The sequence below is a fragment of the Lontra canadensis genome, unplaced genomic scaffold, assembly GCF_010015895.1.
Source record: "Lontra canadensis isolate GAN:19392208 unplaced genomic scaffold, GSC_riverotter_1.0 scaffold19, whole genome shotgun sequence".
Classification (NCBI taxonomy): Eukaryota; Metazoa; Chordata; class Mammalia; order Carnivora; family Mustelidae; genus Lontra; species Lontra canadensis.
In genome coordinates this window covers 11,243,000-11,260,608 of record NW_022631013.1, presented here as the reverse complement: position 1 = coordinate 11,260,608, position 17,609 = coordinate 11,243,000, and the positions used below count along the sequence as shown (strand labels likewise).

General features: G+C 38.3%; 1 protein-coding gene across 8 annotated transcripts in view; it reads right to left on the bottom strand.

Annotated features, from left to right (window-relative positions):
* LOC116869367 (phospholipid-transporting ATPase FetA-like) overlaps positions 1-17,609 on the bottom strand; it is a 105,578-nt gene that overhangs the window by 31,981 nt on the left and 55,988 nt on the right. For 6 of the 8 annotated variants that reach the window (XM_032860500.1, XM_032860499.1, XM_032860503.1 and 3 more), the window contains exons 7-11: positions 15,144-15,216; positions 14,691-14,761; positions 13,545-13,627; positions 12,417-12,575; positions 9,860-9,948 (exon numbers count right to left, since the gene is read on the bottom strand). In XM_032860500.1, the coding sequence (XP_032716391.1) occupies positions 9,860-9,948; positions 12,417-12,575; positions 13,545-13,627; positions 14,691-14,761; positions 15,144-15,216 (475 nt within the window). Of the gene's footprint in view, positions 1-9,859; positions 9,949-12,416; positions 12,576-13,544; positions 13,628-14,690; positions 14,762-15,143; positions 15,217-16,629; positions 16,675-17,609 lie in introns of those variants that run through there. The other 2 variants (XM_032860505.1, XM_032860504.1) reach the window with 2 other exon arrangements.

Below are 17,609 nucleotides of genomic sequence, written 5' to 3'. Positions count from 1 at the left end.
TAATATTTATAAAACCTCTCTTTTAGTAATAGATAAGGAACTTGATATTAAAAACAGAAAAGTATTTTTCCTAAAGTCACTTTGCTGCTAACTAGCATGGAACCCAATGTGGGGCTCAATCTCATGACCCTGAGATCATGACCTGAGCCAAAAACAAGAGTCAGCCACTTAACTGACTGCACCACCCAGATGCCCCTAAAGATGATACCTTCCTATGCAAGATCATGGTTCCAAATTAGCTCAATCTGCCATCAGGTTGAGAGAGAAAAGGGTATAGAGGGACAAGGAAGCAAAAAAGACAAGTTTAAGAATGATGTTTAGAAAAGAAGTTTGGGAAGAGGAGATAATCTTCTTGAACTCATTTTACAAGGCCAGCATTACCCTCGTACCAAAGCTAGACAAGGACACTACAAGAGAAAAAAACTATAAGCCAATATCCTTGATGAATATAGATGCAAAACTTCTCAACAAAATACTAGCAAACCAAATTCAACAACACATTTAAAGGATCAAACATTGTGATCAATTGGGATTTAGACACTAATGAAAGAAAGTGAAGATACAAATAAATGGAAAGATATTCTATGTTCATGGACTGGAACAATAAACATTGTTAAATTCTATACTACCCAAAGCTATCTATAGAGTCAATGTAATGCCTATCAAGATTCCAATGGCATTTTTTTCCACAGATATAGAAAAACTAATTGTAAAATTTTGATAGAACCCTAAAAAACTGTGAATAGCCAAAGTAATCTTGAGAAAGAAAACTAAGCTAGACGCATCACATGTCCTCATTTCAAACTATATTACAAAGCTATACTAATCAAATCAGTATGGGTGCCTCAGTTGGTTAAGCAGCTACCTTTGGCTCAGGTCATGATCCCAGTGTCCGGATTAACCCCGACATCGGGCTCTTTGCTCAGTGGGAAGCCTGCTTCTCCCCTGCCTGCTGCTATCTCTGCTTGTAGCTTGCTCTCCACCACCCCGCCGTGTTACATAAATAAAAGCTTAAAACAACAAAAAAAGCGCAACAGTATGATACTGGCATAAACACAGACATACACCAATGCAACAGAGTCAAGAGTCCAGAAATAAACCCATGCACATAAGGCCAACTGATACTGGACAAGGGAGGCAAGAAAACTCAATGGAGAAAAGACAGACCCTTCAATAAATGGTGCTGGAAAAACTAGATAATCATATGTAAAAGAGTGAAACTGGACCCCTATCTTATACCTCTCACAAAAATTTACTCTAAATGGATTAAAGACTTAAATGTAAGACCTGAAACCATAAAATTCCTAGGAAAAAAGCAGAGAAAAAGCTCTCTGACAACAGTCTGGCAATGATTTTATGGATGTGACAACCAAAAGCACAAGCAACTAAAGCAAAATTGAATAAGTGGGATTACATCAAATTAAAGTCTTCTGCACAACAAAAGAAATAATTGACAAATAAAAAGGCAATCTATGGAGTGAAAGAAGATATTTGCAAATTGTGTATCTGATAAAAGGTTAATATCCAAAATACATATGGAAGTCATGCAACTCAACAGCAAATAGCAAAAAAGCAAATAATTCGATTAAATAAAGGGCAAAGGACCTAAATAGATAAGAGGTTTATTTTTTAATTAAATTTCGTTTAATATTTTTTTTTAAGATTTTATTTATTTATTTGACAGACAGAGATCACAAGTAGGCAGAGAGGCATGCAGAGAGAGAGAGAGAGGAGGAAGCAGGCTCCCTGATGAGCAGAGAGCCCGATGCGGGGCTCAATCCCAGGACCCTGGGATCATGACCCAAGCCGAAGGCAGAGGCTTTAACCCATTGAGCCACCCAGGTGCCCCTCGTTTAAGATTTTATTTATTTATTTGCAAGAGAGAGAGAATATGCACACACAAGTGAGGAGGGGTGAGGAGCAGAGGGAGAAGGAGAAGCAGACTTCTTACTGAGCAGAGAGCTGTACACGGGGCTTCATCCCAGGACCTTGAGATCATGACCTGAGCTGAAGGTAGGCATTTAACCGACTGAGCCATCCAGGCACCCCAATAATAGGTTTCAAATATTTGTTTCATATTTAGATTTCTTCAAATGCCCAAAAGGTATGTGAAAAGATACTCAACATCACTAATTATCAGGGAAATGCAAATCAAAACCACAATGAGATGTCACCTTAGAAATGTTATAATCAAAGAATGTTAGAATGGCTGTAATAAAAAAAAAAAGAGATAACACGTACTAGGGGGGATGTACACTGTTGATGGGAATGTAAATTGGTACAGCCACTATGAAAACAGTTTGGATGCTCCTGAGAAAATTAGAACTACCATACGATCCAGTAATTCCTCTTCTGAGTATATATCCAAAGGAAATTAAATCCCTATCTTGAGGAGTTATCTGTACCCCCATGTTCACTGTGCCATTATTTACAAAAGCCGAGACATGGAAATCACCTAAGTGTCTACTGACAGATGAACAGATAAAGAAAATGTGTTACACACACACACACACACACACACACACACACACACACACAGAGGAATATTAGTCAACCATAGAAAAGAAGAAAATTCTGCTATTTGTGGCATGGATGAACCTTGATGGCATTATGCTAAGTGAAATAAGTCAGAGAAAGATAAATACTCTGATACTCTATATGTGGAATTTAAAACAAAAACAAAGTCCCATAAAAACAGCAGATTGGTGACTGCTAGGGGCTAAGGGTAGGTGAGGAGGAGTGGGGTGAAGGTGGTCAAAGAGCACAAAGTTCCAGTTATAAGATATTTAAGTTCTGGAGTCGTAATGAACAGCATGGTGACTAGGCCTAACAATCCTGTATTGTATATTTGAAAGTTGCTGAGAGAGTAGATCTTAAAATTTCTTACCACCAAACTAACAAACAAAAGAATTATACCTCTGTGAGGTGAGGAATGTGTTAACTATCCTTATTGTGGCAATTACTTCACTATATATTTGACATATGCATATATCAAATCACTGTACAGTACACCTTAAAACTCATACAATATTACATGCCAATTATATCTTAAAGATAAAAAAAATAAAAAAATTTTATATGAATGGGATCATATATGTTCTTTTTTTGACAGCTTCTTTTGCTCAGCATAATTATTTTGAGATTTATTTATGTTTTTGCATCTACTGATAGTTCATTTATTTTTATTGCTGAGTAGCCTTCTATTGTATGGATATTGCACAATTTGTTTACTAATTTGTTGGACATTTGAGTTTTTCCAGTTTATGGCTATTGCAAAGAGCTGTGCCAAATATGTGTGTACAAGCTTTTACATGGATATGTGCTTTTATTTCCTTAGTAAATATCTAGAATTGGACTTGCTGGATCCTACAGTAAATTTATATTTAACTTTTTAGGAAACTGCTAAATGCTTTCCAAAGTTGTTGTATAATTTTATGTTCCACTTACGTTAGATGCCCACATACATTTAGAGCAGACAGATATGATGTTACTGTTGAACCATTTCTTTTTTTTTTTTTTAAAGATTTATTTATTTATTTATTTGACAGACAAAGATCACAAGTAGGCAGAGAGACAGGCAGAGAGAGGAAGAAGCAGGCTCGCTGCCGCAGAGAGCCCGATGCGGGGCTCGATCCCAGGAACCTGGGATCATGACCCGAGCCGAAGGCAGAGGCTTTAACCCACTGAGCCACCCAGGCGCCCCTGTTGAACCATTTCTAAGTCTACTCAAAGATCTTCACACCTGTGCACTTTGTCACAAAGTGTAACTAGCTCAAAGCAACACATTCCCACTGCTAGATGGCTGGAGTTCTCATCTTTGAGTTGCTGATGGGAAAAGTACTTGTTTTTGAGGGGAAAGTCTTTGAAGACAAGTGTATAAAAGGCAGAAGGAGTAGGTCTAACTGAGACCATTCTCAGAAAATGAGATTTTAAAAAACTTTCTATTATGAAAAATTTCAAATATATATTAAGTTATATAAATAGTATAATGAATACCTATGTACCCATCACTCAGTTTCAACAACTATCAATTCATTGCCAGTCTTACTTCATTTAAACTTCCTCTTCCCCCTTTCTTAAAAAATTTTTTTAAAAAGATTTTATTTATTTATTTGACAGAGATCACAAGTAGGCAGAGAGGCAGGCAGAAAGAGATGGGGGTGGAGAAGCAGGCTCCCCACTGAGAGAGAGCAGAGAGCCCGATGCGGGACTCGATCCCAGGACCCTGAGATCATGACCTGAGCCGAAGGCAGAGGCTTAACCCACTGAGCCACCCAGGCACCCTCCTCTTCCCATTTTAAGCAAATTTCTCACATTATATAATTTTATCTGTTTAATATATACCTTTAAAGGATATTATCTAAACACATAACCACAATACTTTTATCACTTAAAAATTAAAAGCAAATCCTTAGTGTCATTCAATATTTGAGATTTTAGTGTTGAATGCATAATGGGATGGGGGAGAACCAAACAGAGGAAGACTGAAAAAAAAAATTAAAACCTGCTTTTATTTCTAGTCAAACGCAGATTCAGACTGAGTAGGTGAGCTCTTTGTGATGGTCTCTCTGGGGCTATAAAACCGTTTCTTCTCAATCTTATTCCTATTTCTTCTCCTTCTCTTCATTGTGAACGCAAGGCTATTCTCATTATTCAGATCAAACCTCAATGATGAATTCTATTGGTCCCACCTTCCTTTTTGGATAATCTATGTGGCCAGCATTAAATTTGAGTCCACATTTGGCACTATTTCATCAGCTCCAGTGGGAGAGAAAATGGGGAAGGTAAAAGAATAAATTATTATTTATAAATAGAGATTTATTTATAATTTATTTATTTGTTATAAATTATTAAATTAATTATTTCTTTCAAAGCTGTGGGAAAATATTACAGGGGAACTTCAACCTACTCCATCTCTGTTGCCTGGATAACGGAGAATTACCCATGATTTCTAGTGATGTGCCCTGCCTCTACTGTGAGACCATGAGTCCCCCAGGACCAGATCTTTCTGCTCAGATTAAGCCACCAGAAAGGAAAATTACCTCTATGAGACCAAATTCCATAGGGCAGAGCTTCCCCTTCAGTGTGAGGCCTGTAGGGGCAGGACACAGTCTGCTCTTTCCTCATTCCCAGAACTTTTCCTGCTATCCCAAGGCTTTCTAAGCCCTTGCAGATGTTCTGTGCTCTTATTGTGATGGAGTTTATTGGTATGTAGTCTCTAACACTTCATCTTGCTTCTTTTCTACAGTTAGAAACAAATAAGAAATTGGTTGTGGCTACAAACCCCCAGGTTGCTTGTTTATTATCAGAGCCAGTCAAATCCAAGAAGAGCAGACAGCATTCCATTTCACAAATGTAGTACCAGTAAACACTCAGAGATACTCAATTTTGTCACTGTTGACAAAACTAACAGAGAACTACTAAGGATGTCCCTGTCACAGGGGAGCTCCCAGGTTTCACAGGCAGCTGTAAACAAAAAGTATTCCTTGGTCCTTTGACCTTCACATCTACACTTTTCATTGTTCCTTACCCCCAAAATATATTCTAGATGTCTGGCACCACTCAAATTTCAAACACTCTGCTTCTTTACTCAATAGACACACTCTTACTTAATAGTGTGGGGTTTAGAAAGCAGTGTCACTGTGAGCTCTGGTTCCTGAGGAGAGAGAGGGGATCAAACTCCAGCTCAGTCATGGGCTCATCAGGAAGCAATTTTGCTAAATATGCTTTTTGTATCTGCCAGATTTTCCCCTAAGAAACATTTCCAAAAATGAAGAAAATGAAGTGTTTAAACCAGGTAAGATTTCTGCTGCAGCTTCAAGAACTGAGAGTGCATTACATCTAATTACATTAACAATCTCCTGGCAATAAATACCATATAAACAAAACTACAGCGCTGACAAGAACCTATCTAATTCAAAAACATTTCCTCATTTAGTAACCATTCAAAAGGTACTTCCTGAGCATTATTTTGTGCAAGGTACTTCCAAGAATATAGAGATGAATATGACCTAATTTCTACCTTAGAGGTTCATAATTTGGTAGCTCAGATATTCATTCATTTTCTTCATGAACTCAACAAAGAATAGTAAAGCTCTGTTATGTATCAGGCATAGTTTTAGGGACTGAAGATGAAGTAGTAAAAACAAAAAAAAAGGACAAAGTCTTTACTCTCAAAGAGTTTACACTGCTGTGGAGATAGGTGACCAAGAGATAGGAAGTTAAAAAAAAAATAACTAGTGCTAAGTGCTATGATGAAAATAAAACAGGTTAACAGAATAAAGAAGGTCTTGGTGGGAGTGACTACTTTAGACAGAAAAGAGGCTTCTTTGAAAAGGTGGCATTGAACGATGAACAAGAAGCAAGCCATGCAAAGATCTGGGGCAGGCCTTGACATGAAGGGTAAAAGTCTTAAGATAGTAACAGGTTTGTTTTTTCACTTGATTTGTAGTTTTCCTGGGTATAGATTTCTGGGTCAAAATAACTTTCATTAAGACCTTTGAAGGGATGATCCTACTAATTTCTAGGAACCAGTTGTATGGGTAGGAAATCTGGTACCAACCTAATTCTCAATTTTTGGTTGGTATCTTAATTCTTATCCTTGTGAAAATTTTGAGGGACTTCTCTATACCCTTGAAGCTCTAAAAATTATGATGCTTATTGGACACTTTAGATCTGAAACTCATATCCTTTTTGAATTCTAGGAAATATTCTTTTATTATTTCTTGACAATGTTGTCCCCTCCATTTTCTCTTCCTGATACTCCTGGTAGATGAATTTGGGGGCTACTGGTTTGGTTCTCTATTAAAAAGAAGTATTTATCTCATACATTTTATCTCTTTACCTTTTTATTAGAGAGTTCTTTGACTCTTTATTTCAGTCCTTTTATTGGCTTTTTAAATTTCAGCTATTTTTACTTCTCGAAATTCTTTTCTATTGCTCCTAGATTGCTTTTTTCTTTTTCCATTTTTTAGCAACCCTATTCTTACTTTATTTATGCAATTGTGTCTTCTAAGAATAGTAATAAGAATTTTTGGAAGTTCTTTTCCTTTCTCTGAATTGTGTCTTTTCTGGGGTCAGTTATTCATTTGATTTGGTTTCTTTTGGTTAATTTTGTTTCCCCAGTAGGCCACTCTCCTGAATGGGAACATGGAAGCATGTGTTTTGTGTAGGTAGGCAGTATGTGTTATTGACGGAGCTCACCTTCAGGTGCACAAGGAGCATACAAGCACATTTAAGCCCCATAACTACCTACCTACCTACCTGCCTGCCTACATGAGTTATGCTATTTATTTATTTGAGAGAGAACAAGAGAGTGTGTGCGCATGTGTTGGGGAGGAGCAAAGGGAGAGAGAGAGAATCCCAAGCAGACTCCCTGCTAAGTAAGAAGCCTGCTGCAGAGCTTGATCCCAGGATCCATGAGATCATGACCTGAGCCAAAATCACAACCAACTGAGCCACCCAGGTACCCTGCCCCTTGAATTTAAAATGAGTTTTACTCTAAAGTGATATGATACCCACATTAGAGGCACTAGCGCTCTGAGAAAGGTTGTTAAATTTCCTTAGAAAGCAGTTCTCTTGTCTGAGACTGGAAGGCAAATACATTTGTTATTGCTATATACATGCTATAGGGGTGGCAGGGTGGTACAGAGGGCCAATTGTTGCCCACGTTGTTTTATGGGCAGTTTTAAAATTAACTATCCCAATCATTATCCCACCTACCACTTCTGTTCTCTATACCTGCTGATGCTAGCTTGGAGCTCTACCAAGCTCTATCAAGAAGAATGCATTTGCATTGAAGCTTTCACTACTCTGGTTTATCTATCAATATCATCGATCTACTTTCTGCCTTCCAAACACTCAACACCTTGGGTCTGCTGATGGTTCATCCCCTGTTAGGGCAGTTAGGTATTTACTTCCCATTTGTACTTCTTTACAGTCATTTCATTAAGCATATCAATGTCCTTCTTAAACTGGATGCCCAAAACTGAACGCAGTAGCCCAGATAATATCTCATACTTTCTGAAGGAAAGATTGCATGAATGACCATAGAAATATAGGAATTTATAGCAACTACTCTGCCAGCTTAGCTGCCCCCAGGATTTCCACTGACTCTCTGTTGCCTCTATCTTGTGAGAACCTGAGCAGCGAACTACATTCTCTCTTTCTGGAGACCCTTACCGCAGGTACCTCAATACTCCTGCTCTAATCTGCACTGGAGTTCTCTAGGCTTGCTATTCACCTATCTTCCTAGGACTCTCTTTCACTTGTCCCCATGTTTTCGGGCTTCTATAATCTTTTTTCTTCGTTTACTTTCTTGTTTTGCTTAAGTATACATACTAGGAGCTTCCTAAGAGGAGAGACATGATGAATGAATAAAATTTTTTGAGGCTTTACAATATGGATATTTCTTTATACTTGAATTTTATCAATAGTTTCCCTAGATTTAGAATTACAGGTTACAAGTAATTTTCTCACACACCTTTGAAGGCATTGAGATTTATCTTCTGCTGTTGCTGTTGAGAAGGTTAATGGTATTCTAATTTTTGATCCTGGTATATGACCGTTTATTCTTCTCCGGAAGCTTATGGGGTTTGCTTTTTAGTTTTAAAATTTCTTCATATGTGGCAATCTGCCTTTTAAACAGGACTTGTCCCTCTAACAGATGTCAAGTATTGTCACTGACCTTCAGATAGGTAAATAAGTAGGTGAACCTTCCTGGGCATATGGGAGACATCTTGTTTTGAAAATAAGTCTAGGCTAAATGACCTAACTTAGTACCTAAAAATACATGTTCTTAATACTGTCAGAGGCGTATTTACCTATGTCACCTTCCTGAATTCTCAAATGTGATTGTTTTCCTCATCAAGAAAACAAGAAATGTCATTTTGTTTCGATTGCTGAAAGCTATGCAGACAATAGAAAGAAAAAGAGTGTATACTAGCTTCTGGTCTCAAAGCTGAATGAACTTTCCTAATTTTCTAAAACCCCATTTACTAAATCCAGAGGATTTAGGGAAAAAAAAACCAGTGATATTTCCCATAATTAATAAGGGAGAAGAGGCAGTTTATAATTCAGATATTAATGAGAGATATACAGAAAGAAAAGACATTTTTGAATTTTCAGTCTAAGCAATAGAGTAAAAATAAAAATGAAAAGTCATTGAATTAAGTATAGGCACCACTGAAATTGCTGTTATGCAAACAAGTCTATATCTAATAAGAATGAAGGTAACCTGTATAGGGTAGCACAGAAATCTTTAAGTTTCTGTTACCAAAGCTATTATTGTCTGTTGAGTGCTTTTCAAATTTCATTTCTTAGCAGCAGAATCTATATTCCAACTGAAATTTTATAGAACAGATAAATATCAAGCTGCTCTTCTTGAAGTAGAATATCAGGATGAGGGAGCCAGAACAAAACTCACTTGATCTTTTCAATCCTCCCTAGGACAGACCTTAGACTCCTCTAAGGAAAAAGTTTGAAAATCATCCAGTGTTAAGTAAGGTGTTCTATTAGTCTAAGTAAAGTTTTCTTAAAGTGCTCATGAGTAATATAGGCTATGAGGAGATAAAAATGTGTCAGTGTCTAAAACAGAGTCCTTGATCCATCCCAGAATCACTAATCAGAGCATGAAATCTTAAACAAATTGTGACTGTTGTCTACAACAGAGGTGTAAACTAGAGAGAGACTCCCTGTCAACCAGCTCTGTTCTTTTCTGCTTCTGGCATTAGGAAATAGCATACCCAAAACTGCTTGTGTTTTTCAAACAACTAAAATCAGTGGGAAATGCCAGCTACTGCCATGAAAGGAAGGAAAGCATGTCTATTTGTAAAGAAGCAAAAAAATGTCTTTAACTTACCCAGAGCACAAGGACATTCAAGAGATGGTCCATGTGTGTCCGCTTAAAGGTAGACTTTCCACAGTTCTGCATTAATTTGGTGTCTGGTCCTAAGTGAAACAGGGAGACCAGCTCTTAGAATCATTGAATATACTCAGAGGATTGAAAATGGATTGAAATATACATTTATGATCACCTAATCAAACCTCTCACCAATGGCAGGGGATAATATAGGTTTGGAGAAAGGCTTGCAGTTGGTGCCAATAACTAAAAAAATGCACATTTTGTTTCTAAGGATAATCCCAACTATTTCTGCAAAATACATCAATGTTGACCCCTTTTTTTGCAGCACCTTAGGCAGTCTAATCTTCCATAGATGGGTTAAGGCAGAATAGGAGCCCCAGGTTTTTTTGTTGTTTAAGTTTTAATTTTAATTCCAATAACTTAACAAGCAGTGTTATATTAATTTCGGGTGTACAATACAGTAATTCAACACCAGGAGCCACAAACTTATCATCATCATCATCTGGTTTATTTAGCTTAGAAAAGAGATTTTTTGATAAGGAGCTCTCCACCTTCTTTTGATGAAACCCTCTACTGGGCCAGCTTCTATTTCAAGTTTCTAATTGGGAAAGGAAGAACAGAAAAGGCAATGGCAGTGATTTCTTCTGAGGTGGAAGTTGGGGCTTTTCTGGGCTGAGAAAGACTGTATTTCTTCAGAATAGGCAGATGGTAAGTAGAAGTAAAGAGTTTTAGTGGCCAATGGGACTACAGTTGGGTATTACTGACCAGAAATATGGCTGCACATAAAACATAAGAGGTTTAGAAGAAAGTATAAGCAGCAATTTCTCTGGTTTTTACCACCTGATTGTTATTTTTACATGTACTCTAATAAAGGAATTTCATTAATGTTTATAGATGAGGGAGCTGGAACTTCCCTAATAATGTGGGCAGACACTGAGAATACAGGGCATAAGCTAAGGTATTTCATGAAGGGCCTGAAGTCATGAGAAGTTTGTCTCAGAGCCTGGAAGCTACAAGGAACAGGATCTTCCAAGGGTCCTTAGAAAGAATGACCCTACCTCATGTTTCAAGAAGGATGTGGAGATCACGGTAGAACCTGGGAATCATGTAGCAGGAACAGCAACTAAATTCTGCACTGAATACTTCAAGATGTTCTTTTTTTTTTTCTTTTTTTAAAAGATTTTCTTTATTTATTTGACAGAGACAGAGAGAGAGAGAGAAATCACAAGTAGGCAGAGAAACAGGCAGAAGGGGAGGGAGAAGCAGCCCCCCTGCTGAACAGAGAGCCTGATGCGGGGCTCAATGTGGGGCTCAATCTCAGGACCCTGAAATCATGACCTGAGCCAAAGGCAGAGGCCCAACCCACTGAGCCACCCAGGCACCCCTTCAAGATGTTCTTAAGTGTTATCAGTTCTCCTTTGCTCTCAGTTTCCCAAAGCTCCAAGAGACTTTTCACTAACATTTAAACAAAGAGTCAATTTTTGGTTTGCGCTAAATTTGTGTTGGTTGGCAACCTCACGGCCATTGCTTTAGAGAGAAACCCTTTGCTGAAAAAATGAGCTTTTTCTGAATGGTGATTTGTAGGAGTAGCTGCTGAAGTACAGTGAAGAAAATAAGTGTACTTCAAATCTTTTGAGTTTGGAGTTAGTCAGCCTAGAAGCTGTCACTATAACTCAAGAACTAATGAAAAAACTTCCACCAAGGCCTCCCTAGACTCTCAAGCTTCTCTCTAGGGTTTGGATCTCATTATTTTCTGTAAAAGTGAGACATCTAAGATCCCCCTGTCTAAGGGTGAATTCTTTAGAAGGGGAGCTATAAGTTGAATATTCACCGTGGTAAATCTTCCTTGATGCTTTCTTCAGTGTTCGCCATCCTTTTACTATGGTTGTTGTCATCAATGCCCATTGTCACCAATGCCCATTATCCCTAAGGGCACAGGGTGGCGCAGAAGCTTCCTCCATCTTGCCAAACACATTATAATCCACCAAAAACCTTCACCAGGTATAAGGGATTATGGTTCTAAATGACATCTGAGGAGGGGCCACTGCTAATGATTCACATGTGCCTTTTCTGTGGCTTGAATCCTCACATTTTGTATTCTTCTCCATAGTGAGCACCGTGTGTATTCTCTCCTGGGAGTAATCCACATATATACACTCTTTTTTCATATGTTCCCCTCTCACATGGTAATTTCATGTGTACTCTTTCTATATGTTAACCTTCTCCTGTGTCCAGATATGATTAGAAAGACTCATAAGTGCCTTATGGTATTAGAACACAAAGACTTCCTTTAAAAAGGCAGAGCTGATAATGTTGGTAGCTCATTTCTTGGGGGGGGTGTCTTTTTTTTTTCTTTTTCTAAGAAGAAAGGTTTTTCTTAAATAGTCCATCCACTCATCTACCCATTTATCTACCTCCCTTTCTGTTTGTCTCAAAGCCATGGTGTATGTACATCTGAGTCCCATATTTACATCCTGGAAACTGAGTGCTCATAAATTGATCATGAATGGAGTATAGCAGATTGGGGTCTGACCGTGACTCTCAGGAGACGTACCAGTGTAAATCACCAAGCCATAGCACCAATCTGTATTCCTGATGATGCAGCCTCGGAGTAGCAGCTTGTCATGGTCCAGGGTGTAGTTTTTTCCCTTAAAAGTCAGTATTCCTGTGAATTTGTCCAACTTGTTATTGGGAGACTCACACCTCACTTTTCCTGAAGAAAAATGAAGGAGTAAGAGTCCAGGCTCTGTAATCTTAGGCCTTTCCTAACAGCAGGCTTAATAGAAAAGAGGAAAGAATACCTCTCTTTCAAAATATATACACATCTTTTTCCTATCCTCTCTCAGCTGCTGCCCACTTCTCACTAGCTTCCTTTAGAAAGGCAGACAAAGATTTCTGGGCACCAAAGATGAGTAATTCTGTATGTGACATGGGTCATCCAGAGAGAGAAAAACCCACGTGATAATTTATCACCATCAGTACTGACAGATCATATGATCTCTGAATCTGAAGAAATTAAAAACTACTTAAAGCAAATCTAGTATTTTTCTCAAAGTGGAAATAATTTGGTTTTTTTCCTGGTTACTGAAGTAATATATGTCTTTTGTAAATACATATACAATACTAAGGAGGAGAAAGGAGAAAGTAAAATTGCCTGGAGATAAGTGCTATTATTCTTTTGAAGTACTTCCTTCCAAGTTTTCTATAGATGTACTTGTAAACATATATGCTTCCAAAAACAAGCTTATGTTATTTATTTATTTAAGATTTTATTTTTTTACTTGACAGACAGAGATCACAAGCAGGCAGAGAGGCAGGCAGAGAGAGAGACAGAGGAAGAAGCAGTCTCCCTGCTGAGCAGAGAGCCCCAATGTGATGCCATGCAATGCAGGGCTCAATCCCAGGACCCTGAGATCATGACCTGGGCTGAAGGCAGAGGCTTTAACCCACTGAGCCACCCAGGCGCCCCAACAAGCTTATGTTATATACACTATGCAGAGTTGACTCTTTAATAGTTTTTTTTTCACTTAATGATATGTTCTGAATATTTTTTTCCATGTAAAAAATATCAACTTGCATATTGTTCTTAGTAAGTTATGAAGTTAGTTAAGTTACTGTACTTTATTTAACCAGTCCTCTACTGATAAACATGTTGGGGGGGCAAACCTACTTCCTAACTCACCATCAAAAGCAGACAGCAGCCCCAGGTTATCTTCCAAGTTACTGGTAACTGAGATGGACTGCTTCACTTTCAGGTTGGTTTCACTAAAGCAAATGGCACAGAGTCACCAAAGCACAGGACACATGCACAACAGCAGCAGGGGTCCAGTTTCTCCCACTTGGTCATGGGATTTTAGAATACAGATACTGCCAGTAAAGCTTGGGCTACAGGTTTGAGCTGTAAGAGTCACACCTACTGTTCTCTCTCAAGGTCAGTATTGAGGTAGATGGCTCCACAAGGAAGCCAAGTGTTAGCCCACTCAGTCCCCTCTCCCTGCTCTCATTCCGTGCAACACACCACCTCTACTTCAACCAATCCATGAAATCTTGCTGATCAGGCTCTTGATCAAGCTGAAGAGACATCACAAAACAACCTGAAGGTGGCACCTGCTCCCTTCAAGAATAAGGAGCAGGTCTTGGTAAGACTGCTGCACACTTCCAAGTAAACATACTCCTCATATCATAAATAGTTATAGGACATATGAAGGAATCCCAGTTAACCATTTGTTGATACAGGAATGCATAGAGACAGAAACAAAAATGGAAGCCACATTTCAAAAAGCTTGTGAGTACCAAGAGGAATAGTTGTAAGAATGCAATCGATAGAAAACCCTATAGGACAAGCTCTCTGAAGATGGCCTCTATCTTCCTAAGACCTTAGCTTTTGCATGTTAATTAATCTCTACCTTAAATCCTTTATAGAACACGGTATTTTATCAGTAAATAATTGCTCCCATGCTCATCCTCCCCACCCCCTTAACTCCCACTGGAAACTTCGGAACTCTTAAAAAAAAAATTCTGAAATTTTACAGTTCTATTCACCTCTTTCCTATCACTCAGCATTACTGAATATAGCCAGAGTGTCTCCAGTTTAGAGATGGAAAATATAGAGTTTATTTGTTCAGATGCTTGATTATTGCTGTTAGGAGCTCAGTCTTAGACTTGAGGTCCCAAGGGCCTGGCCTCCTCTTTTCACTTATCTGGATATTTCTAGCATCTTTGGCACTTCCATCTGAGAATAAAATTCATTCTCTGCATCATGCTCTCCCTCAGTGAGATATTAAGGTGGCTCAATTGTCTTAAATGACTATCAGGAAGGGACACTTACCCATCCAGTTCTGCTGTTTCTATATATGTCAGACCATAGGGCTCACTGCTAGAGAGTAATAGCACATCAGCCTGTGGTCAGAAAAGTCAGAGAAGGTAAGGAAAGCAGGAAGGCAGACTTTTAATATTACAGTGTGACAAAAGCAATTACCTCATGAACAGATATTCATCCTAAAATTTTTATAGATACTTGGTTTTTTCTCTTTGTCTAGGACCCACTGCTGCTACCACACACAGCCCCCCCCCCCCCCCACCAAAACAAGTCATTCTTTATCTGTAGCTATGGTGAGAGACAGACAAAAACAAGCTTCTTACCACAGGAGCTGTTAATCTCTGGATGCAAAGTGAGGCAGACAGAGGTCACCAAAAGCAGTGGCCGCATCAGTGCTAAAAGTGTTCCTTTGTACTCACTCAAGTCAAAAAAGAAAAAGCCACAGCCCAAAGAGGTACTCACCGTGACAGGCTGATTATTTTTTAGTTTTATTATATCTCCCACTTGAATATTCATCCATTTGTCTTCCTTTATCCTGTAAGAAAATGAGCCCTGAATGCCTGCTCTGAGAATTTCTCCACAGCCCTTCTTTGACAATCAAGAAAAGAAATAAAAAAGAGAAAGAAAAAGGCTGAGATGGAGTCAAGACTTACAGGAGAACCAAACTGGTTTGTGATGAATCCTTGCTATAATCAAGAATGGGGCCCATTTCTCTTGACTTCAGGTTATAACGATTTTCTAAAACTCTATAAAAGCACTTGTAGTCATATGCACACATAATTATTCTTTCACTAAAAGGAATATGCATACTGTAAATATGCATATATGCATATGGTAAAAAATAGTTCAACTAATACAGAAGTATATAAAAGGAAAAATTCTCCTCTCTCCCCTGATTTTAGTTCTGCTTTTCAAGGTAGCAACTGTAATTTTTTGTATTCCTTTCTAGAAAATATCAATCCAGTAATACAACACATACATTTAAAAGTTACACACTAGATACATAATTTGCTACACTTTGCATTTTTTATGTCTTGCAGAGCACTTATAGAAGATGTGCCTCACTATTTTTTTTGGCTCACTATTTTTGATAAAAATGTATTCTATCATACAGCTGTACCAATTTTATTTACTTATGTTAAAATTGGATTGTTTTATTTTTTATTTTTTTTTTAAAGATTTTATTTATTTATTTAACACACAGAGAGAGGAATCACAAGTAGGCAAGAGAGGCAGGCAGACAGAGAGTGGGAAGCAGGCTCTCTGCTGAGCAGAGAGACCGACGCGGGACTCGATCCCAGGATGCTGAGATGATGACCTGAGCCAAAGGCAGAGGCTTAACCCACTGAGCCACCCAGGAGCCCTATTTAAAAAAAAAATTTTTTTTAAGATTTTATTTATTTATTTGACAGAGAGAGACAGCAGGAGAGGGAACACAAGCAGGGGGAGTGGGAGAGGGAGAAGCAGGCCTCTCACTGAGCAGGGAGCCTGATGTGGACCCTGGGATCACGACCTGAGCTGAAGGCAGCTGCTTAACAACTGAGCCACCCAGGCGCCCCTGGATTACTTTTTAAAAAAAATTCAAGGTAGTTAACATATAGTGTATTATTAGTTTCAGGGTAGAGTTTAGTGATTCATCAGTTGCATATAATGCTCAGGGCTTATTATATCAAGTTTCCTTAAAATTGGATTACCTTTGACCCCTCAAATCCTCACTTCCTACAAAAGGCAGATGGCAATAGGAGCAGATTCTACAGTAGTAACTGGCTCTCTCCCTTTCTCTTTTTTGTATCTCAATTTCCCTAAATGCACAGAGGCCCTAAATCTTTCTGAGAAAGAACTAAGCAAGATAGACACAGTGCCGTGAGCATTTTGGAAATACGAGCTACCTCTTTGCAACAATTCTGTTATGCTAAGCACCCAAAGATGTGGCAAAGAGAAGGCATACCTGGATGCCATTGCTTGTTTCACCTTCAAATGAAGCCTTGTTATCTGTAGGCATGACATACATCACAACTTTGCCAGACACACAAAGGCATGGGTTTTCTCAGAATGCCTTTTCTGGGAAGATAACTTCTTTAAGAAGGGCCAAATTTCTTTTATCCAAAAAAAAAAAAAAAAAAAATCTTTTATATAAATTCATTCTTTCTTTTAGACAATTTTCTTCCAATTCCTGGGTTATATTTCTTTAAATCTTTTTACAAATTCAATTTTCTCTGCCTGTTATTATTTTTAACAATATTATTTATTTATTTTTGTGGGGGAAGAGCAGAGGGAGAGGGAGAGGGAGAGAAAGTCTTACGCACTCGCACAACCCTGAGACCGTGAACAGAGCCAAAACCAAGAGCTGGAGGCCCAACCAACTTTGCCACCCCTCTCTGCATGTTACAACACAAATGTAAGACTTTGTTGTAAAACCACTATTTATACATCCTCCTTCCCTTGGTTTCAAGTGTCATCTTTACACAGATAAAATCCAATACCTTTACTTATTTTGTTACTAATTTTCGAATCTGCTTTATAGTTTTGTAAGGGAGTAGCTACAAGACTTGCAGAAAAACATCTGAATAACTGTTTTGCTTTGTTTTGATGCCACATTCACTTTTGCTAGTTCTCTGGCATTCTGTCTGCCATGATTTTCACCAGTAAAATGTGGCAAGAAGGGCTACACCATTTGGGTTTCTCCAAAAGATTTAACAGCTTATATTTTATTACATAGGAGCTTCAAACTATTACCAATTTTTTTTCCTGGACATTGTAACAATCATGTGTCCCAAATTTAGGAGAAGGAAAGATACTGCCTTCCAGTTTAAAATATTAAATCCTGTTATGCCCTAAGAATACTTTCCGGGCATTGCATTCTAACTTTTGGTTTAGAAAACACAACCCGAGAGCTAGAGAAGGCAGGGGTTTGACTCCAGAGGAGAC